The sequence below is a fragment of the Cinclus cinclus genome, chromosome 2, assembly GCF_963662255.1.
Source record: "Cinclus cinclus chromosome 2, bCinCin1.1, whole genome shotgun sequence".
Taxonomy (NCBI): Eukaryota; Metazoa; Chordata; class Aves; order Passeriformes; family Cinclidae; genus Cinclus; species Cinclus cinclus.
The window spans coordinates 42251206-42277760 of NC_085047.1; the positions used below are offsets into that span (position 1 = coordinate 42251206).

A 26555-nucleotide genomic window follows, 5' to 3' on the forward strand; every position below is an offset into this window, starting at 1 on the left:
GTGGATGGTCATGAGTCAGAAAAGACAACTTAAGTGGCTTCCCTGCATTGTGTCAAAGGCTGTCAGAGTGTACTGAAATGTTACAGATATACAAACAATTGCCAACTTCATAGGTTTTCCAAACTGCCTTAGAAAAAGTATGTTGAATTTTTAAATACTTCTTTTTCTAATATATTTTACAACTTCTGGGTGGTTATAGTGGTACATATTTCAGTGGTGCTTTTATCAACAAGTAGAGTTAACTATAACTAAGTGGAATTATATATACCAATGATAAAAATCTAATTTTTTTTTTCATTTAGAAAAACCTGTTTCTTTATTACTGTATCTAATATAGCTTTCTCAAATGTCAAAGTAATATTCTTGCATTATGTCTGCTAATACTTGTCTACATCTTAATTAAAAAAAGAACTGATGAACTGTCAGTAAATTAAAGTTGTGTTATTCATTTCTTTTCTTTTTCTGGAAAAAGACCATTGCTTTTGCCAAACAAGAGAAACAATCATGTAATTTGATTGACTGCCACATATTAACCATACTGAGCACTGGAACTGTGTAGCATTCAATAACTGTTAGATCAAGAAAATGTAACTTCTCTCTGAATAAGCTTGAAAGAGTTAAGATCCATATTTTAAACACAACATGGATTTCTGGAGTTGCTGTTTACAAAAGCTGTTAAAGCCTTTTTGACATTGTTTGCCTGTTCCCAGAGTCCCTGATTTCAACCTAGCACAATAACTGAGTAGGAGAGGAATTATCATTTTGGCAGGAAAAAAGTTACTCTATTAGGACCACACAGTGAAAATTTCAGATTATCTAAAGCAATCAGATTTCCATAGAAATGGTTGTGGGAGTATTGGATTGCTACTTTCACAGGACGCAGAAGAGTGGGGAGGGGCTGTATGATGATTTATAACCCTTAAAAAGGGAACTGTAAGGTAGTTGCAGTGATAGTAATTGACAAAGAAAGAAAATTAATAAGTGAACATATAAAGCACAATTTCTTCTCTCTCTATTATTTTCACTTTTCAAAAGCTAGGCACAACCTGGTGAAAACTGGTGGAAGTCTTTACACAGTGGAGCATTCTATATTTTGTAATAGTGACTGCAGATATGCGTCTCTTGGGGGTTTCTAAGGTCCTTTGCTGCCACATTCTCCCTCCCCAAAACCAGAATCTATTTCTTGCCTAGCTCCTAATTTTCCTAGGAGATGAATTTTTACAACGGGGCTCTTGCCAGTAGAACCTTTCATCCCAGGGGTGAGCTTGCAGTGTGTTCTGTTGAGGTGGCTTAGCAGATCTGTTCAGTCACAGACTCTGTCTAGGTAAAAGCCTGGCAATGCCTGCTGTCCATTCCCACTTCATGTATAACTGTGGCAGTAATAGCATTGTGCTTCAGCCCAGCAGAGCCACTTACCTCTCAGATGAATGCTCTCAGTTCCATGTGCTTCCTCTGTGTGTGTTCTTCCATGGTGTTTGAAGCAGGATGCTTTTGCCAAGGTACTTCATTTGCTTTGCAGCAGTTTTGAGTGAGGTGAGCATGAGTTATGTTTCAGTCACTTTATTGCTGCCAAGAGGACAGTATATGCAGTGAGGTCTCCTGGTGTGGCATGGAGCCTGCATTACCATTGTAGCATTGAGTCAAGGGGGGGGCCATTCAGCTCCACATGGGGTTAGTGTGGCTGGCAATGACTAGCAACAGGACTAATAGTGATTGCTGGTATCAGAAGTAACTACTTAATAATATACATATGTCTCCCTTAATTGAACTGTGACATATTTAGCAATGAATCTAAAAGGCAGAGAAAAACTTAGTTTGGGATGTGGAACAAAAAAAAAAAAAAAAAAAAAATTGCATCCACGTTTCCATACCATTGACTCCAGCAATCATTTGTGATTTCTTTGTGTTGCTAAAAGCCATGTACATACTCTGTAAGCTATCAAAACTTCCAGTTGCTGCTTCCAGGCATATGCACTGCAATTTTGCTTGGTAGTAGGCAAGTAATTTAAGTTTTGCACTGCTGTTAATCTGCTTTAGTGATCCTTGGGATTGAAATTGTCTTGTTATGTGCATGCGTTTTACCTTGCAGAAGGTGTTGAGTCCCAGTTAGATTGCTGGGTGGTGGCTAAGTGTTTTAGTCTGGTCCAGTGAAACTGATGGAGGATCTTGAATTGAATGAAAACATTCCTCCTCATCCACTGTGTCCAATTTTTGTTTTTAAATGTAGCATATTTGGATCATGGTATAACTGAGCATTCCATTGTTGCCATTGCTATCTTGGACTTCACTTCATAAGGGTGTCAAAGAGACTCTCAGCTTCTCCTAAAACTTTACCCTGCTAAGAGATGTGGTGATTCTGTGGTCTTTCTGATTGTAAAGTTAGGTTTGGGAAGGAAGTATGTTTGTATTTCATTGGGTTTATTCTATATGGTTTTTATTACAGCATTTTTTGAAGTTTTTGTGCTCAAATGACAATGTAACTCATCAATTACTATTATGGAAGAATCACACTTGGCTTAGGCACATATTAGCTTTGCCCAGACTAATAAACCTGCCAAAGCCCAAATGATGAGTATTAATAAAGACTGTACTGGTGAGGAGAAAAAAAAGCTACTTGTGCAGAAAACCCAGAGTTTTGCCTGTAGTCAGTATGATAGACTATTGGAATTGTATTGTGTTTTAGTGTTCTTTATTTCTGATATGTTGACAGTTTTTAGTTTCTCTGATTTTCATCAGCAAAGTCGATTTAATTGGTTATTCTTCTTGTCCCTAAAAGGCACATGGGGAAATTATGCTACCTTTCCTTGGCTTGATGGCTTGGGCACCATTTGTAGTCTGCTGCATGTGTTTCCAGTTCCAAATGACTACAGACTGCTTTGGGTGATTGCTGCTGGGAATGGGTTTCAGGGAGGAATTCCCAGGACTGGATTTACACTAAATAAACAGAGGCCATGAGGGGAAAACTGTATTTCATTAAGAATTCTGGTTTAGGTTAAAAGGATAAAAATAGCTGTGGGACATCTTAAATTAGTTTAAAAACTAGAAAAGTGAAGGAACACAATCTAGAGTATATTTTTAAGTACCACTTAACTTTTTACAGTTCTCTGCCTCACTCTCTTCTGTTCGGTGAACTTAGGTCTATAATCCAAAGGGATAGCCAAAAAGATTCAGCTGTCAAAGTTTCAGATTCCATAAACACCGACACTTTCAGTCAGTTCTGTCAGTATTCACATGTTTGTCTTCTTTGTTTCGCCAAAACATACTTCTGAAAGTTTTCGTTTTCTATTCTGGTTTTAAGCAAGATGCAAGAAATGGAAGTTAAGTACCAGAAAACCTTCTGTGTATTGAAAATTACTGAAAATTTTTCTGTGTACAGAAAATTACTGCATCTTCCATTACAATTGCTTTAGTTATTCATAAAAATGTTCTCTAGTAGACTAGTGTACATGTGTGTTGTATGCTTTGTGTAAAGAAAACATAATTACTTGCCTTTTGCTCTTTCCAGAATGTTTCAGACATGCATTTTTCAGTCTTGCACATTGGCAGAGTTGTAGTCACTCCACTTTCTGCAAATACTCTGTATTAAGAAGGTATCCTTTATGTTTAACTTTGCAGATCCAGAATGCTAATGATGTGCTAATAGCACCGCTGGAGAAGTTTCGAAAAGAGCAAATAGGAGCAGCAAAAGTAAGTGGCTAGGCTTGTTTTACATTTCATGTTTATTTGAGTTTATCAGTGTGTTTTGAAGGCTGGACTGAAAGCAGGCATTTTCTATTCAAACAGTCTTGATGCTGTCCTCATTAATATGTTAGTAAATTACACTAAATTCTTAGCTTCAGAGGAGGAGACAATTTAGAAATGGAGCTTAAAGACTGATAATATGCATAGAGCACAGCTCCTGCTACTGTTGCACATTCCTACCATCTGGCATTGTGTTCATCTTCTGATGTCTGCATTTACATTATGCTGCGTCTAGGGTTAACCCAGAACCACGGGGAGAATTCAAACAGCTGCTATGAGTCCCTCAAGAGGACATTGTGTAAAGACAGAAGACAGTTTCATCGTGATCTCTGCCTCTGCTTTCCCTCTCCTCTTTGCATGGCTGATTCAGTGCTGTGGTTCATGTTCATTTTGCCAGAGTATTCATCTTAATATCCTCCAGGAATTTTCCCATGGTGGAAGTGCTTCAGCTGGTAATTTTATCCAGTTCTTTGGAATTAAGTGTTACATCCGTGTGAGAGAGATAACGCAGTTTGTCTATACCTGGGTTCAGTAGTCAGTTCAGGAAATCAGATATACTGGGGAAAAATATGTTGGAATTAACTGTTAGTCTAGAACAGTTGTTTTCAGTCTGATCCTGAATTTTTGAGTGCCTATTGGTGACTGCTTTGATCACAGTCTCTGGGCTATGCATGGAGGCTGTGGTAGTCAATTAGAGGTTATGATTAGTAACTGTTCCTTCTGCATAAACACACTAGCTCTGAATCATTTTTCATCTTATATTAGTGCTCACAAAAATTTCTGGGAAACCTTTCATTTGTAAGGTTAAAGGAGTACAAGAAAAAGCTCTCTGATGTTGCAGGTGAGGTTGTGCTTTTGCTGTACTCAAAGAAACTTATAAGAACAGAACTATTGGAAAGAGACACCAAAGGTTTGTCCTTCTGGTACTGCTATTGTGAATGAGTAGCAAACACAATGGGTCTGCTTCCACACAGGAACTAAGTAGATGTTTGTGAAGAATTTTTACTGTGAACTTGAGGTCAGATTTCAGTGAAGTGGGTGTTTTTTACCCTTTGACTTGATATGTTTTTTGTGTACAACTACATTCTTCTCTTGTCCCACCCCTATGCTGATGTGAGATGCAGGGCTGGGAGTTTATTTACCATGCTGCACAAATCAGAATTTAATCCCAGCACAAAATTATTTTTAGTTTTCAGTACGTTTTAGTAGTGTCATCCAGTTTTTTGTGGTATTGTTTCATTTTGTATTCTCATAGTTTATGGGATATGATTCTTCAAAGCACCCTATTTGAAAGCTTAACGCACCATACTATTGACTGTCTTGCTGCATGGCAGAGACAATCCATAGGTGGTTCACAGGACTTTCTGCAAAACTCTTTAAAACACTCAGGTTTCCTTTGAATATATCGCTCAGTAGATGTCAACACATACATAATGATCTAATTGAAGATGACTCCTTTGTTTTTTGTATCATCAACAATATTAAGGGTAGGGCACTGCAGGACAGGTTGAGTCCTCTCTGTTTGGTGTATCACAATGGCTGGTTTCTTTTCCGTATCTGTTCCATGTAAAATATGGGCATCTGCTTCTCTTAGAGTTGTTGGTTTGACTTGTCTGTGGTCACACTACACTGTACAGAATGAGTTCAGGAGGGAGCCTGGCTCAGCTAACTCTTATTCCAGTGTAGAATGCTCTTTATTATGTAGTGCTGTGTGTTTTGGAGGGTCCGGGATACTTGGCTTGACACATGGATACCCTAAAGAGAGCCTTCACAGGTCATTGTTTCATAAAATGTCAAGCAAACATATTTTTGTGCACTGCACATGGAGTTCAACTGCCAAACTCAGAAATGAGAGATTCAGAGCACCATCATAACCAAGTGTGATACATTTGCCTTTGAATTGATTTTTATCAGTGGAAGCAATTACAGTTGGCCTTTAACTAAGTGATATCAACACAAACAAGTCAGAGCTTAATTACATTCAGTATTGTTTTTCTAGTAATTATAAAATAGCATCGTGTGATCTAGGCATAATGAGACCCATATGAAATAGAGTATAAATTTGGGCTTTGTGAAACCCATTATTGGTAAAGTGGAGAGCATGGTCAGATTGCTTTGGTTCACTGGGATCAGCCCTTGAGCATTTATGAGCTCTTATAAATATAGAATGAGTAGAGCTTGCTGGTTATTTATCTGCATTTAATGAAGCTTTGCACAGAGATTTGGCTCTTTGAACTCCTCTGGGATGATCTGTGCTGATAGTCAAACAAAAGATATAGATATTTTTGTGTTGTTTGGATTTTAGCAGCAAGTTTCGCAGAAGACTGAGAGTGTCCCTTTTTGTTTGTGGTCTTTTCTAGTCACATCAGCTGAGTGGACCTGAGGCCCACAGCACGTGTGAGCTGTTTTCATCCCTATAGTCTTAGTCTGCAACAGTGTGTAGAATGGTTTTCATAGCAAATCCAAACTTGCCTCTGTTTCTCTGTCATCCCTCTCCTGCCCAAAACCCCAGAACGTTTCTGTGTACATCTTGCTCTCTGAAGAGAAACCAGAGATGTCCCAGCTGACTGGAAGCTGGTGAAAGTTGTCCAAGTTTTCAAGAAGTGCAAGAAGGAGGACCCTAGAAACCACAGGCCTGTTAGTCTGACTTCAGTGCCTGATAAAGTTATGGAGATTGTTCTGGGAGGTATTGAAAAACACCCGAAAGACAATGCAGTTATTGGTGACAGCCAGCATGGCTTCATGAGGGGAACGTCCTGCTTGTCAAACCTGACTTGCTTTAATGACAAGCTAACCTACCTAGCTGATTAAGGGAAGCCAGCTGGTGTAATCTTCCCATGCTGTCACAGGATCCTTCTGGACAAAATGTCCAGCATTCAGCTGAATAAACACGTCATGCTGTGGATGAGAATTGGCTTACAGGGTTTTAATGAGTGCAGTGGTATCAGACTGGTGACCTGTCACTAATGGGGTTCCACAGGGCTCTATGTTCTGCCCTGTGCTCTTCAACATACTCATAAATGATTCGGACACAGGTCTGGAAGGGACCCTGACCAAGTCTGCAGATGATGCAAAACTGGGAGGAGCTGTTGTCTCCCTCAAAGACAGGGAGGCCCTGCAGAGAAACCTTGACAGATTAGAGGACTCTGCAGCTCTGCAGTCACCAACCATATGAAATTCAACAAGGAAAAGTGCTGGATTCTGCACCTGGGATGGTTCAACCCTGAATGTATGGACAGACTGGGGAATGAGATGCTGGGGAGCAGTGCCACGGAAAGGGACCTGGGGGTCCTGGTTGATGGCCAAGTTGGACATGAGGCAGCAGTGCCCTGGGAGCCAGGAGGGCCAGCCCTGTCCTGGGGGGGCATCAGGGACATCATCACAGCTGGGCAAGGGAGGGGATTGTCCTGCTCTGCTCTGAGCTGGGGCAGCCTCACCTCCAGTGCTGGGGGCAGTTTGGGGTGCTGCAATGTAAGACAGGAAACTTAGAGAGTGTCTGAAGGAGGGCAGTGAAGATGGTGAAGAGTCTGGAGAGGAAGCTATACAAGGAGACACTGATATCACTTGCTCTGTTCATCCTGGAGAAGTGGAGTCTGAGGGGAGACCTCACTGCAGTCTGCAGCTTCCTCATGAGTGGAAGCAGAGGGGCAGGCACTGATCTCTGCTCTGTGGTGACAGTGACAGGACCCAAGTGAATGGTCTAAAGCTGAGTTAGGGGAGGTTTTACGTTGGGTATTTAAATGAGGTTTCATTAGAGGGTGTTTGGGCACTGGAACAGGCTCCCCAGGGCAGTGGTCACAGCACTGGCCTGACCGAGTTCAGGAAGTGTTTGGACAATGCTCTTGGACACATGGTGTGACTTTTGGGGATGGTGTTGTGCAGGGCCAGGAGTTGGACTTTATGATCCTTGTGGGTCTCTTTCTGTTGGATCCCAGAAGCCTGGGGTTTTAGAGCTTTCTGTGCTGTCAGGCACTGACCCCCTGGAGAACACTGCTTTTGACCTGAGGCCTTGGAGATGGCTTCTAAATATGAGTGATGAAGTTAAAATCATGAGTGTGTAGTGAAATAAAAGTGTGTGCTTTCACATGGTAAAGGGTTTTAAATTTGAGTTTTTTACAGTATAGTAATATGTATGAGACAACATGGAGGATTTTGGGTGTTGTCCTTTTGGTGTTCATCTTCCTTGTTCTTCCTTCTTCTCCATGGGTTTCAGGTAGTAGTTTCTGGTTGGTCAGTCAGTGTCACACTGAGGGTTATGGAAGTTGTTATTGAGTTTAAAGTATAATATTTTAATTCTCTATTGGATTATTTGCCTTTAAAAAACCTTGTAGCATCTGCATCTTTCACCATTTTTCCTCACTTCTAGCAGGTAGCTAGAAGTACTGTCGAACACTCTGTACCTTCTGATAAGATTTAATAAACAACCAAACCTGTACACAAGAAAATCCGTTTCTATTATGTTTTTGTTAATCCTGGCTCTAAGTAAAATCAAACAAAACTTAGACAAGCAATTAAGTGGTGCAAAACTCCCACGCTGCAGTTACACCTTTCAGCAGCGCATTCTGTGATTCTGTGGATGGTGCAAACTCCACAGGATAACTGATAGTAATGTCACATTTCTAGAACTGTCACTTTGCAATTAATTTGCATCATAATATCTTACGGACAAATATTTAAAGAGATTGGGTATAGAAGCATGAGATTGGTACGCTTTTAGCATTGGCAATGTTAGCAGTAACTAGAAATCCAAGCAGCTGTTGGGTGTTGGAATCTGACATTACAAATTTTTGTACATTGTGTTTCCAAATTTTGTGGAAGAAAACTGTTATTGGACAGTTGTGTTACCAATATACAAAACACAAAACTATATTAGGTACTACTATCAAATATTGCTGGGGGGAATATTATGTGAGAGAGCACTTAAAAGAAATTTCTGGACTTTTTTCTTTCTTTTATAAAACAACAGATAAAATTCAAGTGCAGATAAATACAAGCAAACCCCACCCTCCAAGAGAAAAAGGGGAAAATGTTATGAATTATGAGAATCACCATTTTATTTTATTAATAAATAATTTCACAAGATTTTTGCTACCATGATGAATATCCTATAGATGTTTTTAATATAGAGAATGAGAATATTTAGTTTTTTCTTCAAAACTATGAGTTTAGGCAAAAATACGGTCACAGAAATCAAAAGAACATGGAGGATAAAATATATCTTGTTGTTACAAAGCTATATTTTAAATAGAAGGACTGCATAAACTCAGAGTGCAAGGTTCAAGTGTTTTTGGGACATCAGAAGGATAACATTAAAGATCAATTCTTCACACACACTTCAAAAAACTGAAGGTACCCAACAAATTTAAGAAACATTCCCCATAAAACATTAGTGTTTGTAATCTGACCAGCAATATACAAAAATCTACATCACTGGCTCTTCTTGATTTATACTACTTGTTCTTCTGTTTTTATTGCACATATTTCAGTTATTCCTTTTCTGTACACACTCAGTTTAAATAAAGCTGAGTTCTCTCCAGAGACTACACAAACCCAGCTTTGCATTGGACAGCCTGTTGATTTACTCCATCTGAGTTTAAAAAAATGACCTCTCCAATTATTGTAGCAAGGCGAGCAGAAGCCGGGTGAGGTAACTGGGAAAGGATTCCAGGCACGAAGCCTTTTGCCTTATTTGGTCAGTGTGGTTTGCGAGGCCCCAGCTGGTAACTCTGGTGAGCTCACTGTGTGATGTGTTATGGACAATAAAGCCAAACCTTCCTCTTTCTTTCTATCCATTGAGTGCAGTATTTAGCAATATTTGTTCCAATGTTCATTGACCTATAATACAACTTAAATCAGATCAAAGGCAACAGAAGCAATTTTGCTTTTAAGACTTAAAAGGAGAGTTTTGTTTCTTCCTTACAATTCCATCTGTTTGTTTCATAAAATGATTTATTTTGGCCAGGAGGATTAGATTTTTATCATTATTTAATTTCATTCATTTATTCAAAGCTGCGAATTCCTTTCTACTTGGGAAACAAATCCATATTCACTGCTGGGATTAATTTTCCTGCATCTTTGCTCACATCCATCTTCACATGTAGGCATGCCGGAGGTAGCACGTTCTTCCTGCATTTAATTTGGATTGTCTGGAAATTGAGGAGCATGAAACAAATGAAACCCCCCATTTTTCAAGGTCTGTCAGAAAGTTGTCAAAGCAGAGTTTTAGGTAGATGTCTAAGATGTTTAGAACTACCAGGTTGCCCATTTGGTGAACCAGTTTCCTCGGTATCTGATCAAATCATAACACTTGTTGTGCTTTAACTGAGAAAAATGAGTGACCCTGCTGTAGCAGGTACAACAGGAGGTGTTTCATTACAAGCAGCATCTGTCACTCAAGGTTTGATATCTGCATCCACTAGATTTGGTGTGTTTTAATGTTAGTCTGAACCATGGAGGGAAGGGCCAGGAGAAGGAAGTGCAAAGAGAGGGCAGGCAAGGAGAATTATTGATGGGCAAATGTTTGGAGTTAAAATGCAAGTGTCTCAAAAATGGTTAGTAACTGGTTACCTGATACCTTTTTTGGTAACTTATTCCATAGGTGAGGAGATGCAGGGGATCAAACCTATTTCTGTTTCAGCCAGGCTTTTATAACACTCTACATGAGCCATTGTAATGTAGTTCAGATGGGGCTTAGTATGAGAAACCCAGTCTGTCAGAGGAGCTAACTCATGGGAAAAAGGCAGTGAGTTTTGTGTACGGGAGAGACAGTTTGACTAGAAAGAAGTCACAAGTTAGAAGATCCCATGGGGCAGTTTGAGATCAGTATGTTGTTTTATTTTTGGTAATGACCAGGTAAAAGTAATCTGGTGGTATTGCCATAGGTTGCTGAGGTAGAGGAAGAGGACTGGAGAATTGGGAGTAAAGTGTAGAATGAAATAACTGATCATGAGGAACTGAGGCTACTCAATGGTCATGAGACAACTGCATAGCAAAAAATCTGCTGTACTGGTAGATAACTTTTGGCAATCTCTTTAGGTATTATAGGTTAACAGGCATCTGTCTCTGGTAAATAGAGAAGTACAAATTGTTTTTAGCTTTTCTTTTACTTACATAAATCCTCAAGTCTTGGTTAAAATTTCTGAATTGTGAAAGTTGTGAATTGCACTTATAAATACATTTCATTCCAAGGTTTTGGTCCTAGAAAACTTCTATTTGAGAAATAATCCCATATATGTTGTCTAATCTGGTATTTTACTTAAACTAGTATTAACAAATGCAAGAACTGTGAAATTGGAACTTGTGTTTAATGAAAATTTATTTTTAAAATAGATCAGTGTATTTTCCCTTAATAGATGTAGGGAAATATCAAGCAGCGAAAGACCTTTTTTTTTTTGCCATGAACAAAATAATTGTAATGCCAGTATGATTAGCCACTGCTTCTTCTACACTTGTGTGTGTGAAATCTTTGGCAAGTTTTAGAAACTGTGGTGAAGATTCCAGTATGCATACATTTCATCTAAGAAAGTCTTACTTTTTCCTGTGCAGAGCCAAATTATTAAACTTAGAGATAACACTGGCTCAGCCCCTGGACCCAGAGTTTTTCTTTTAAGTGACTGCTCTTCCTTTGACAGCTCTTGCTGTTACAGAAATGAAACAAAATTATTTTCTTATTGCAGTTTGCTTCAGTTCAATTACTGTTTCATTCAAAGTTGATAAACTTTTAAGAAGTTACCAGAAAAAACCAAAACAAACAACAATCCTAAAAGTACGCTTTTAGTGTATTCTTTTTTAAAAATGAGAGTAAAAACTCAAATCTCTTAACCAAAAGATTGTGGACACAATGGTTAAAAACTGTAGGTTCAGTCTGTTATGCACAGGTGCTTGTGAAGAAAACAGTTAACATTATGTTCATAATCAGTTTTAATAAATTTTGTTAAATGCAGCCTCTCTGTTATAAGTGAGTGTGATTAACTAAATGACTGACTAAAACCAGTTTCTGCAGTTTAAGAAGATTCTAATTTGCATCATAAAGAAAACAGATATAAATTAAGGATAAATTAATTAGTCTCCTGTTGTAAATTGGAAAATAGTTTACTATTCTGTCATAACATTTAAGAATTAAGGTTTAGAATAAATGTGTAAATTGATGGAATTGTGTAAGTGAGCGTGCCAAGTGTACCTTTCTTGGCAAAAAGAACCATTTATTTTTAAAGAATCTACAGCTAGTAAAACAACAACAACAAAAAACTTAGGTAATATCATCCTTTTTACTGGAAAAGGGAAAAAAAAAGGAACATAAAAATGCATGAAAACTTGGACATCTTCTAATTAAATTAAGGCTTTTTTTCTTGCTAATCTACTGCAGCCTATTGTAGTGTGTGTCACAGGAAGGGCTCAGGAAGGTTGCATCCTGACCCTGTACAACTTCTAGAATCCTACTGGACTCCTGAGCTGTGATCAAAAGTATGAACAAAGACACTGACCTCCAAACTTAAGTTCCAGCTCACAGGGGAACTAAACTTCTTAGTGAGTGTTTGAGGCTATGAAGGATTTGGCAGAGTGCAGTAAGTCTACTCACCTGTTATATTCTTTATAGCCTTGCTCTTGGCCACAGCGTGGACAGGATCACGTTCCACACCTGAAAAACAGGTCTCAAGGTTGTTGATGAGAGTTTAAAAATCTCAAGAAGGATTTAAGAGAAATACAGGAAGTGCCCAATTGCCCAGGCACAGAGCAGGACCGGACTTAAAGAAGCAGAGAGTTTGGTATTCTGCTCCCTGCCCAAGGTGTCAGTCTTCATTCATCAGCTCAAAGGCACCTAGTCTCCTGCTCTTCCTCCCCTTCTTCAAAATTAGACTCCATCCTGAGTTTTAGCATCCTTTACCAAATCAAATTCATTATGTTTTGACAAAGGCAGCTGCATTCTCATACCCTACAGGGACTACTTCAGAACTGTGCTTGTGGGTGTTGTATAGTGCTACAGCTGTACTGAGCATTTAATGCTTAAGTCACGATGTTTTTTACATGGGCATGAATTCATCTGTTACTCTTACTCTGTTACGTGTTGGGGTTTTCTTCAGCAGTTTGGGGGGGAAATTAAGATCTCTTTCTGCATTGCTTCCCTTTGTTCCATGGTGTAGCTAACAGCATAAAAATAGTTATGGTTATATTTACAGTTTGGGCATTGTTTGTACATTTCTCAGATGATGTGGGGTCTATGGGTCTTTATTCCATATCTATGGTGGAGTTACCTTTTTCCATTCTAAATAGAAAATCATTTGATCAGTTGTGTCGCCATAGGTTTCCCTTCACACAGTATCTTGTTCTATCTGTGCAACACATTCTGCATATCTGGGAGTGTACAAATTTCAATCTCCTACCAATATAGCAATTTTGCTTTGGGTAAAGCAAACTCTGAAATAGCTCTGTTCCAAAGTTAAGTGTGTGATAGTATCTGGGAAGTATCCCCTTTTGTACTGTAACAAAAATGAACACCATTGCTTGAAACTTTATTGTGTCTTGGTAGATATGGGAGCATCAAGAGATCCATCTTTCCACCAAATAAAGCAGTTTAGTTATTTCAGGACCTGTCAGGTTATAGTAGCTACCACAGAACCATTTGTTCCTGTGGAGTTTGCCAAGAAGGGATGGTCTCAGATTCTTGTCTTGATGAGAAGATTAAACACCCACCGCCAAGAAGTAATCTGAGAGCACTGAGTGAGTTTAACAACACCACTGGGGAGAAATAACTTTTCACCCCAAAGTGATAGTTTGTGTTCTTTTATCAGTGTTGTAAAAGGGACTCTGAAAATAGATGCTTTCAAAACAAAACAAAACAAAACACAATGACTTCTGACACTGACCTCAGACCGTTTCCTTCCCCCCCCTTCCAAAATATCTGTAAACAACACAGTTTCCAGTTGTGTGTATTAATCTAAAAAATTTCTCATAACTCGCCTTGAAGTTCTTCCTCAGGTCAGCATCCCAGTCCTGTTGTGATGACGTCGGAGGTGCCCTGGGACCACGAGCAGTGCTGAATGTGCTGCTGGCACGCTGAGATCAGTGGTGTTGGCTGATTGGTTGGCATAGATGGGAGATTCCCAAAGAGTGTTCAAAAAAAGAAATTACTAGTTAAGAAAGAGATATTTTTATCTGCGGCTTTTAAAATAAAGGAGTGAGTATGTGAAGTTTTAAACGGGTCTGGTGGAATTGCTTTCTTTGAATGACATTATGTTCTTTGCAGCTTTTTTATCTTTGCTCTAAGTGCACAAAGCAGAGATGTTGCTAACTGTGCAGATGAAATGGCCTCTTCATGAGTTCCTAAAGAGCATGGCTAACATTCTTTTTGAAATCATTTAAAGTCACAAGCTTTTGTCCAGGAAAAAAAACTCTTCCCGTTGTGATAAAATATTTTAAACTTAACAAAGCTATCCTAAACCTGATGCAAAGAAAAGTCAGTCAGTTTCTGCTGTTCTAGGGGGCTTCTCCATGTTATTTAAGAGGTAACTTGATAATATCCTAAGTAAGCTATTCCAGCAAAAATACTTCATATTTAGTAGACAGTAGAGCAATAAAAGTAGATTACGTGTGTAGACTTACCAGTCCTGCTGTTTGGGCAGGGATTTAGCAGATTCCCAGACACAGAGCAGCTACTCCTGGAATCGGCAAATGCCAAATAAACTCGAGACAGCTCTGCAGCTGAATAGCAGGGAATCTAATATGTCCTGTACTGGCAGGTTTGCACGTCTTTTCACAGCAATGCTGGGAACTTCTAATATTTTTGTTTCCATTTCAAGTGGAAATTTTTTGAAGAAAAACAAATGACATCTTGCAAACACATTTTCTCATTTAATAGTATCTGCTTTTTAATTTGAAAACATCTGATGGAATTACATAGGGGATTATTAGGAAATGGCTGTAGGATTCTCCTCTTCCAGGATACGCTTTTGAAAGTACCTGATACTTGGATCTCTAAGGGCATTAGAGAGTGAAAAGAAAATTTTCTTCAGAAGTTTATGAACCTGAAAGTAAATTATCTCTTGCAAGGTTATTCAGTATTTTACACAGATGTGAACTCCAGTTAAACTTAAATTAGTTTTGGGTTGTTTCAAGTATATTTCAGTTTTATGTATTCCTTACCTGATTTTAATTGAGGTTATTTTTTAAACTGCCAGTTTCTAATATCTGTCTTCATAGCTTTAATGCTGCTAAACAGTCTTGTATTCCTGGTTTATTGCCTTATTATACTTCATAGTTGCAATATGTTCTTTTTATTATAATTATTTGTGCCTTACACTATATTGTTTTCTGGATCATTGTGGTTTGCATATGGTTGTTCTTTTTTAGTAAAGAATTGGTTTTAAGATTTATAGTCATTTGGACATTTAATTTTCTACATGATGCAATTTGGAAGTGTTTTCACTAGCAGTTATGAGGAACGTAAGACATAATTTATGACTATATTAACACTATTTTGTGTTGATCAACAAGGATTTCTTTATGAAGTATGGTACAAATTTGCTTCACTTCATGTTATTTGCTAACCATATATAAACCATGTCCTTTAACATTTCTGACTTTCTTATGGATTTGGGGAAACTCTATAGCCTAACAATACATTAAATTCTGTTTTGGAGGAAGAAGAGGAGGGAAGGACTTTTATATCACCTTTTCCCTTTTTCTTCTGGAATAAAAAGCTTGTGGCTTCTTTCAACCTTATCTTGAACCCCTAGCATTCACATAACAAATCAAACTTTCTATCAGAAAGAAATTCTTCCCATCCAGACTCTCAAAATGCCCCCTGTGGTCTCAGATGCCAATGATAATGTCAGTATTATTAAAACCAACCAAAACCCAGCAACTTACTAGCTACTTTCATGAGAATGCTCAACAAAACCTCAGGCAATGTAAAATGGAAGGTGTATTTACTTTTTTTCTCCTCAAAGGACTTGTGAGACTCTGAGATTTCACATTTTCCAAGAAGTCCATAGGATTTTAGCTCAAATCAGTCTTTCCAAAACTAAGCTTAGTTTATTTTCTAGACTACAGTTCCACTTTGGTGTCCTGCTGCTTAGTAAGACATGGTCCCCAAACTTACAACTCCAAACAAAATCCCACTAACTTTGTAGAAATACAATTTGAATTTTTATTTGGCTGGTAATGAAAAAGGTGGCTTCAAAAAAATATATTTGAAGTCTAACATTCTAACAATGAACCATCTCCAGTCTATTGTTGCAAAAATCAATGTTTCTGCAGTTGTTGTCGAAGAGGAAGGAGGGGGATGTGGCTTTATTGGTCTCTGTGGAGTTCACTGTTGCCTTCAGGTTCTTCAACTGACAGTATGTCTGACTTGATCTATATTCAAGTCTTACTGTTGTATTTCTGTGCCAGTTTCTGCAGCTCAGTTGGAGTTGGTGAAAAAAAATATGTACTAATTCTGGTTAAGGGGAAGAAAGAAATCATCATGGCCATGTTTCACAATTTCTAACTAAGGTATTCTCCTTAGAGTATTTAAAGGTATTGATGTCATTTTGCCAGATAGTTTATTTGCAAAGACTTTTGGATTAATTTCCTTTCTTGATCCTTTTAAAATAATTTCTCGCAAAACATGTTTATTTTATGGTTTCAACAAGAATAATATTTTGGTGGGGTTTTCAAAGGATTAGCATGTTAAAGTCTAAAAATATTAATTTTGCGACAAAGAGTTCAAAAATTTCTTGGTGGCCAGGTACAAGATGTAGCTAATGGATAAGTAGAAACCAAAAGTTATTGCAACTAAAAAAAGGGGAACTGAATGAGAAGGATGATAGAGGCTCTTTTTGGAAAAATAAGGAGGAATAATTTATGTAATAATTCTGAAGATATATGTAACAATTTTGACATTAAATACTGCACACAAAGTAGTGGTAAACCATTATAAAAATACAAGCTTTCTTGATGCTTCCTCTGGAAAAGGAAAGTCAGCTTCAAAATATAACCATTTCTGCTTTATATCTAAAAATACAGCTAGTGGATAAAGTTTGTAGAAATCATGCCAATGATTTGTAGCACATATATAACTAGTTTACAGCATGGAATCAAAATCTTTCTGAACAGGAGAAAAAAACTACCTGACTCACTTGAGTCAACTTTTTAATGAATTCAGCAATTGATGTCTGGACTTTTCACAGCCATAAATATTTCTAAAACAAGAGGAATACAAGAACACCTTTTGAGTTAAAATTCTAACTGGCATGCCTATAATTAGAAGTATCTCAAGCAAAATTTATTTCTGAAAAGATTTTTTTTTTAGGTTGTCTAATCAGTTTTGAAATAAAACTGTGAAAGAAATCTGAGCAGAGATAATAAAAGCAGGAATTGAACCTGGATCTAGTATTACATGACTTAAATCTCTCAAGAGGATACTGGCAGTTAGTAAGGCTCCATTAAAATCTGTAAGCCGAGTGTGTGGTTAAGGGCTTTCCTAATGGGGTTCCTAGAATTTTGAAGCATTTCAAACTGTAAATATTTTTGAGCTGATTTAAGGCTTGACACACCTGAGAATGGTTAAACAACTATACAGAGACATTTACAGTGTTTAGAGTCTGCAAGACTTAGTCTAGACAAAAGGTGTTGATGACTTATGCATCAGCATGAAATACACAGAGGCTTAATATTATGTAATTTCTCTTTTTCTGTGCTTAGATTGTTTTTATTGCACCCACCTAATTATCTCACATGGATTTGGGGTGGGAGTTTTTTTTATATGTTCTAGCTGATATTTTGAAATAAATGGTTGATACTTTGCCAGGGCAAAGAGAAATGATGATGTTTACTTGCTGGAAAGATGTGCAAGGATGAAAGAAAGCTGGAGTCCAACGGGAACAAGACACAGTGCAGAGGTCAGGAATTAGTATCTTCTTTATTGCCACGTGCCTTAAGCCTTGTGTCATGGCTGGTGCAGTCTGTTCTGGTAACAGCACAGCACAAGCTTTCTTGTCCAACCACATCTCTTCTCCTTGGGGTTTGATCCAATGTGGAATCTAGGCAAAAGCAATCATCTGTCTCCTAAACTTTGAGGAGATAGTTTCGCATGGAAGCTTTTTTGAAAACTTCCTAGTATGTGGAAAAGTAGATTTCTCAGTCTTACAGGCACAGATTGCTGGGAACAGGATTCAGATAATTCATTTGGGCAATGGATATGTGTTAGAGTGTTTTGAGGGCTGCAGAAGAACAGGCAAAAGCTGGAAGGAGTCTGTAACTCCAGTTAGGATGCGCTTGTGTGCTGTGAGTCACTGACTGAGTGTGTGAGACAAGAGCTATTTTGGCATAAACAGTGTTTCTTCTCATCCAGAACATGAATCACCTGCTTCTGAGTGTATCTCCTTTTTTTCTTAATTTTTATTAAGTAAACAGATTTCAGAGGCTTCAATACATGCAAATATGTGGTTTTTACTGGCACTTCCAAGCAAAGGGAACTCACCTGCTGGGGCCATATCTTTTATACTTTTCCCAGAAACATGTCTGAGTAATCAGAGCAATGCCAGAAACACTGTCCTGCTGCAAACTTATTCCCAGGAGTATCACTGTGTATAAACACTAATGCAGTCCAAATTGCCAGGAGATCTTTATTCCCAGTTTACTTTTGTTAGCCTTTTTAGTTTGTCAAGTTCTACCTTTGAAGGAAGAAGGTCTTGTTAAGTTAAAATCTGGAAAAAGAGGAAGAAGTTGTTCCGATGTGCTGTCTCTGAAAACATTGCACTTGGGTCCAAAGTTGCCCTGGTGACAGGCAAGCTCCAATTTGTAGTTCTCTCTTTAATGTAACTAGTATGAAAAATTATGGAGGCAGTGGCTGACCAGATCTGTGGCTGACAGAATACCATGAGAGCCTTCAAATTCCATGTTTCCTTATGGATGATCCATGGAGATCTTTATGAAACTTCACATGAGATACATCTTAAAACCACAGTTAGTTTATTTGAACTTGTCTTTTTCTTGTTCTTGGCCAGTAGTGGGGGCTGATCTCTTTGGATGTGATGATTTAATTTTTTTTTTTTACTTTTCACATATAAAGAGAGCATGTGATATGTAATTCACAGGTTTATTTACAGATCATAGGAGAAAATAAATGCAATTGGATTCAGTGCAGTGGGAGCTGCATTAGGTGTATCAGTGGTCCCCTTTTGGCACTGACGTGTATTTGATGTGCTCTATGTAGGTGTTTCAGGTGGCAAAGTCCTGTTGTTGCATCTTTTTCTTTGACTTTCACCAGGTAGCTGAGACTTCAGACTCTTCTCCACCTCTTGTTAGTAAAAGTTACATTAGTGTCAACATCAGTTCAAGTGGCTAGACTTTGAGTTATTCATTACCTATTGATCACCTTGGTACTGTTCATATCATAAACCTATTAAGGAAGGAAGGGAGGGAGGAAGGGAGGGAGGGAGGAAGGAAGGCAGGCAGGAAGGCAGGAAGGACGGACGGACTGGGCTGGGCGATCCTAGTCTGCAATAGGTAATCCTGTGGGAGCTTTGCCCATGGCTCATTCCTTTGGTCTGGTGTCTGAGACAGCAGAGGCAAGCACAATATCAATTCCAAACGACAGTATGTGTTCTCAGCACCCAGACGTCATTGTCAAAGGCTATGTCAAGTTACCTTCTGAGTTAGGTGGTCTGGTGGACAGTGTATCCATCACTGAACTCCAGTAGCTTGGGACCAAAGCCTAAAATACTGCAATCAGACCAACTCCTTTCCACTTTACAGTTACCTGGGGAATATTTTCTGGTGCAGTGCATAACATCATTGTCTCAGAAGATAAAACAGTATGTAACTAACTGCACCTTTTATTCAGTGATCAACTGAACTGAATTTCTGTTTGTGACCAAAGGTGCTGTTGAGATACACAGGTTGCTCTTGCTTCATCATGAAAACCTGTCACTTGAGTATTCTCCAACAAAACTGTGGCTGTGGAACTCACCTATGATTTCAGTCTCACTGAAGCTGAATTCTTGACTTACAAGTTATTTGCCACAACTCTGGCCTTCTGCCTTCTCTCTTTTAAGAATGTCTTTGGGAAAGATTTTGGAAGATAATTCTTACAGCTTCTTGTCACTTACTAAACAAAATACAGTCTTTTACTTTTCCTTTTTTACCTTTTTGTCCTGATACCTGCTTATCCATAATTAAATATAGAAGGCATTAGTAGTAGTTATTCTGTTTTGTTATTTAGTATTTTGTTGGGTCAAGTGCCTTCTTTTCCTTCTGGTGCCTTTTGAAGATATCTCTGTTGTGAAGTAGCAAGAACATTAAATTGTGCATATTTTTTGTACTAAATATATTTGAACTTTCTGCAGGATAGAAAGTATATGATGTGTTTTACAATCTAGTATAATTATTGCTGTAAGCTTTAGTCACTGGAGCTAATCAGTAAGTGGTTTGTTGTTACAGCTGGTTGATAAGTTTTAATTCATGTCATTAAAATCTTCCTCCTATTTCTTATTTCTCTGACTGACCTGACTTTCCCATGATATGACTAAGGAAAACAGGGTGATGCTACAGTGCGAGCTAGTTATTTGTTTTTGTATATAAAAATTTCTAGGGAGAAAGGGGTCAGGAAGAGAATCATTACAGTTCTTAAAATGTCCTGATGTTACTGCATGATGTCCAGTAATTAGTTTCTCTATCATTAATGGCTTTTGCACATGTGTAAGTAGGAGTGCTTGTCTTGAAGCTTTTTCTGTTTTCTCAAAATACTCAATTTGTTAACCATCAGGTCTTAACTAAGATTATAAAAATCACTGGCAGAAAGTTGCTTTTATTTATGGAATATATAATTTTATAATTAAAAATTACAGATTTATCATTAGTAATATTCTGATGGAATATCCGCTTCAATCAGTTCTCCTATTTCTTGAAATTTGACTCCTTGAAGGATGGAAAAGCTTTTGAGAAACCCGTCTTTTTCTTAAATCTCAGATTTAAATTACAGAACAGCAGGTTTTAAAAGTTTTGAAGTATGAATTCTGAATTTGTTTGCAGAAAATAAGATGTTTCTTAATTTACTCGAAGTAGTAGCTTTCTTTTATATTATGTATCAAAATAGTTTTACGATAGAAATATGAGGTTTGGCTGCATATGATGGGAAAAACAAAGAGGAGTGGGAAAGGAAAAAGGCAGGATAACTTAAATGAGACAAGCTTAAATATTCAGACACATCGAAATATTATTGGAAACAGACTTTTGGACCAATTTCCTTTTGCAACCACATATATGCTTTTCCATCATCCTCATATTTTAGGGGTGTGGGTGGAAAATAAAATGTATTACTCTTAAATGCAAAGAATAGGCCTATATCTTTATCACATTTTTTTTACTCACCTATGTCCTCCAGAGTAAGGGGGGTTTTTTTGGTGGGTTTTATTTTTTATTTGGTTAGTATACTTTATTTGGTACACTTCAGAAACTTGGGGAAGATTATTTTCTATTAAGTGTCTTCTTTGAAATATATCACTTACATAAAATCTCATGTGTATTTACTATGGGAAACCGTGCAAGTATGTTGTATGGGTTTGTTATTTATGGGAAAAAATCCTACTTATAATTGTTTTTAATAATTGAAGTACTTCTCCTACTATCTTTAGGTCCAATTCAGAATTAAACCCTAAAAAATACTGGAACCAACAAAACTGGTTTTATAATGAGGCATATTTTGGCACCTGTTTTTTCTTTAGGTTAGCTGTGATATTTAGCCAAATACTTTACTTGGGAATGTTTTGTTTTTCAGGATGGGAAGAAGAAGTTTGACAAGGAAAGTGAGAAATATTATTCCATCTTAGAGAAGCACTTAAATTTGTCAGCCAAGAAGAAAGAATCTCATTTGCAAGATGTAAGAACTGAACACACTTACCTAATTTCACATTTGCATAGAAATCATGATAATAAACTAGTGTTCTTCAAGACATGCTGTATTTTATTAATGTGAAATTGTGGTGGTTTCTGGTAGTTGTGCTTGTTGTGACTATAAATTCTTGACTGGGATGAATAAGACCCAAATAGGAGTTAAATATTTGAACAAAGCAATATTATGTGTTTGCAACATTATGTATTTCAAGTACAGCTAATGTTTATTGGTTGCAACAATGGAATTATATTAGTACAATAAAAGTTTGAGTTTTATATGTGGAATATTAGATGGAGAATTAATTAATTGCTTTTAGGTTTGTTATTTGATATATTAACTGATGTAATTGCACTTCTGTTTCACATAAATTCCAATCCAGAAGACTGAACTGAGATCACTTTAATGATGCTCCTTTTTTATTCTTTTTTCCTCTTTTTCATCTTATTCTTAGATTGTGGCACCTGAAATTGCCTTGAAATTGTATCTATAACTTCAGCTTTGAAGAGTCTGTATGGCTAATTCTTTTCTGTTTTAAAAAAGAAAAAACACACAAAAAAACAAACATTCAGACTTCTAGTTTAACAGGAGGATTCCAGGGCTTTTCAGTATGTTGGTAGAAATTAATATGACTTGTCTTTGAAACAAATTACAGTAAACCCAGCAATATGATATCAATGACACTTTGGGAATTGTGCCAAAAGTAGTTAAAGATCATTTTGATGGGATGACTGTTGTCATGGTGGCTCTTAAATTATGGGGGTTAGTTTGCAGTTAGAATTTTCTCCAAAGGTGTGAGCATTACTCAATCACATTGTACGATTCTTTTTTCATGTTTACCAATAATAAACATTCAAATAAATATTTGAATATTATAATTCAAATAAAATAAGGCTTAGAAATTAAGAATTTCTAATCATTTCTATTAGCTTGAATTTCTGTTACTGTCTATATAATAATCAGTCTGGATAAGAAATTAGTTATGTAGGATTGGTTAATTGTTCCACTTGTATGTCAGAGCTTTCACTTTTCCCAAATATCTTATGTATTGATGAATATGCAGCTCTGGTTAGAGGCTAAGCCCCAGCTTAATAAAAGAAGAAATTCTTACAAAATTGTGGAAAAGCGAGCTTAAACATCAATTTGTTCTAGAATACAAGCAAAATAAAATAAATAGAATATTTTACTCTTGAGGCATGAGAATAATTACAGTCTAAAAGCGGCAACTGAAGCTCAAAGTAACAACTGTGAATCTAATAAACTGTGGTAGAATAACAATGGATTTGGCTCACGTCTATAAACTAATGGAGAACCAGAATAATTTTTTCCAGTGTGTCCTTAAGTGACATATCTGGATTTAAAATCTTGTTAACTGAGGCTGAGGTTTTCTGATTTCTAGATGCCTCCCTTGTAAAGGATAAAAGGGCATAACTTGGCATTTCTGTCTTCCCCAGTTTTCTACAGCTGTAGGTGTGCTGAATCAGCAACACAGACCCGCCATAAGTAGAATGTACAATAGCAAATCAGTACCAAAATTGTTAACCTGGGAGAGTTTTGGCCTGTGTCTGTATTGTAAGTAAAAGGAGGCCAAGCTGCATTCCTGACTGAAATCCAAGATAGCTGTTGACTTGCATCCTGAGTGGTTTGGGTGAGCCCCATTTATAGCCTGTATGTTCAGGATGGCTTTTGTTGGAGCAGCCCACAGCAGAGCAATGAGCAAAGAACCAAGCAGTGCTGTCAGCTGGGGCTTTGGTGCACAGGGCAGGAGATGGGAAGTCCATGCTTCAAGCCAACATTATGCATTCAGGGAAGTGGAAATAGCATTTTTTGACTGCTACATGGGAAAAATACTGTTTCCTTGAAGTGATTAGGTTTCTTGATACCTCATCACATTATGTGGGTTAAAGAGTACTGGGGTGAGCAAAGATCTTGTACTCTGTTGGGTTCTTTTACATATCTCATTTGAGTGCAATTGAGACCACCTTAATTAGGCATCTGAAGTTTGATGGTTGAAACATATTCTCTAGAGAGTAGTTTGCATATATTCACCTAACTGAAATATGTTGGATATTTTAAGAGTCTGCAAGACTTCTGGTGCAGTTTACACAGGTGACTTTTTTCCTTTAGAATCAAAAAGAAACTTTATAGTAGCATCTTTTCACTGCCCACAAGAGCCTGTGAAAAATCAAATAAACTTCTGATTTCATTTCTCTGAAAGCTGTTCCAGAATCAGTCTCTACGCTTATGTGAAGTTCTGGTACGTATATTGAGGTGATAGCCTACATCAATGAAAATATTACTCACTATAACTATATATCATATAGGTAGAGACTCAAAATCATATCCATCAGATCTCTTGATTTTTTACATGCAGTTTGAAGTCACAGAAAAACATGGAAATACATTCAGCTTTTGAAACTTTAAGATCACATTCAAAGTGATTCTTACAAATCTTTCTGAGTTAGTCCCTGTTCACTGGTGGTGATTATGGCCGTAAGCCATATCTGAGATGGCTCTTGGTTGTTGTATCATTGCAACAGCAACCCACTTAAATGCTGTTCAGAGTAGGGATGGATTTAATTAGGTGCTTAAACTTCTTCTGAGGCAAAGCCTAAAAGAGACAATTTCTAAAACTATGTTTCATTATTTATGTACAATTAAATGAGAGAGCTGAGGTCAGTTTCAAATGCTTATTGATGGCATTTGTGTGAGCAAGGCATTACTGGATCACATCCCAAAGTGGTGGCAACTGCTTCTGTTCAGCTATGTATCACTGTCTTTGTGATAGACTATTTTTGTGAACTAAAACAGTATCAGGGAAAACAGTAGTCAAACACACTATATGAATGGCAAATGGCAGAGTTAATTTTGAGGTAGAGCAGTTCATTATTAGAATTTTCAGTGCTTGATTTCCGTTTCATATTATTCATTTACTGTTTTTTTAAATTTTTTTTTAATAGACATGGGAAGGAAATGCTGGTACTGAATGATTTGAAGCATATCCTTGAGGCCTATGTGTTGAAGTAACATTAGAACATGGGGCTAGGGAGGTGAATCAATATTGTTAAGAGCCTGTACAGCCAAATCACAATAGTAGCTTGTCCTTGAGCAGAGAAGCAATCTTAATTATATATGTTGCTATTGATGGCCAAATCCTGCCTGAAGGAAAAACACTGATTTTTTTGCTTTTGTACTGTTAAAAGTACTAAATCTCTTTTATTATGTGTTTGGTGGTTTATAGTTCGTTGTCAAGGGAAGATAACATCAGGCTTTCCCAATTTCCCAGCATTTGTTATTTTTAATGCCAGAATTAAACTAGAGAATATACAGAAGTATCCTTCTATATTTTAACTAACATGAATCAAAAATAGGTGGAGTGATCTTATTCACGTTGTTAATCTGTGGTAATATTTTGACCAAAGAGCAAAATCTAACTAATACAGCCCAAAAGGGATTTTCCTGAGAAAATTATTTGTTACGAAGAAGGATGAATTAAAATGGAATCTGCATGTCTTCTTTAAACATTATCTACGTGCTACACTGCTTGTCTGTTAGATCCCTCTCCTGTGGCTTGTATAAATTGAGGATAAAAGCCTATTACTCTTTATCAGCTGATAAGAGTTAATTCTTTAGCTATTTAGGCAGAAGACACTGTTCTGATAGTGGATCTCCACGTTGGGTGGTATTAGTCAGGCATTTCTGACAAGTATTGCCTTGTAGTTCTGTCGCTTGAAAATTAAAACTTGAAATATATTTGATTTATGAGGTTAGGGACTTAAATTTATGTTTACATTCAAAGAACATATGACTCATACTGTAAAATAATAAGTAGCAAGATGTCATTGCTAAAGACAGCATATTTAAGAAAGAAAATACGTTTTTTGGGAAGGTATTTGAACCTGAGAAATAGATACAATTTCAGCGCACGTGGTAATCAAATATTTCAACAAAAATAATTACCTTTTTGTCCATCCTTGATTCCTATGCTGCTCATTTCTATTTCCTTTTCTAAACTTACATATACCAAGTACCTGCTGCCACCTTTCTTTCCCTCCAGGCTCTCCTAAAATCTAGAATGTTAAAGAGCAAAAAAAAAAGAAGAAACCAGAAAAGAGCAAATAAAAGGTATAGGCTGAAATGTGTAATGTTAGCTTCTTAAACTTACATTTAGGTTTTTTAAGTAGGTATTCTAATTTTCAGAAAGAAAACTGAACTCCATGAGACTTTAAAAGTAATCTTACAGAAGATCTGTTTGTTAGTGACATAACCTGTTTTTAAAGCAATAACAAGGCTAAACTAATGTCTGTATTTAATTTTGACTTTTAGGCAGATACACAGATTGACAGAGAACATCAGAACTTTTATGAAGCATCATTAGAATATGTTTTTAAAATCCAAGAAGTACAAGAGAAAAAGAAATTTGAATTTGTAGAACCTGTAAGTTTTATGTTTTATTTTCTTTAGATTGCATGCATTTAAAGCTGAAAATTTAATTTAAAATATCAAATTTTTTGCTCCCTTTTTAAGTTTTGAATGCAGGTTCTTTGTATATAGACAGACATTAATATCTTGGCTTGGGTACTTTCCATGTTTATTGAAGGATTATGTAAGAGTTAATATCTACTGTGAAGTGAAGTGTCTGATGACTTGAAGTGTGTGTAACATTTTAATGGGACATCATATAATGTTGTGTCTGTGCAACACATAATCGATGTTTCCTAATACCATTAATTAATGGCTTAAATTTTGAGCCAGTTTTTAAATTTAAGTATTTTGGGTAGACTGTATACACAGGCATTGTTCTGAGTTCCACATGAAGTAAAATGAAAAATCAATTTTTCTGTAGGATAGGTAAATTTCTATATTTTGTTGGTGTAGTCATTTGCCTTTAGTTTACTTTGCACATAAAGGAGAGCATATGTTGATATGCCACTAAAGAGTA

General features: G+C 37.0%; 1 protein-coding gene across 1 annotated transcript in view; it reads left to right on the forward strand.

Moving 5' to 3' along the window:
• The window catches only part of ARHGAP42 (Rho GTPase activating protein 42), a 139919-nt gene that overhangs the window by 73245 nt on the left and 40119 nt on the right, over positions 1 to 26555 (forward strand). Inside the window, exons 4-6 of the mRNA XM_062514451.1 lie at positions 3616 to 3687; positions 21500 to 21601; positions 25940 to 26050. Of these exons, the coding sequence (XP_062370435.1) occupies positions 3616 to 3687; positions 21500 to 21601; positions 25940 to 26050 (285 nt within the window). The remainder of the gene's footprint in view (positions 1 to 3615; positions 3688 to 21499; positions 21602 to 25939; positions 26051 to 26555) is intronic.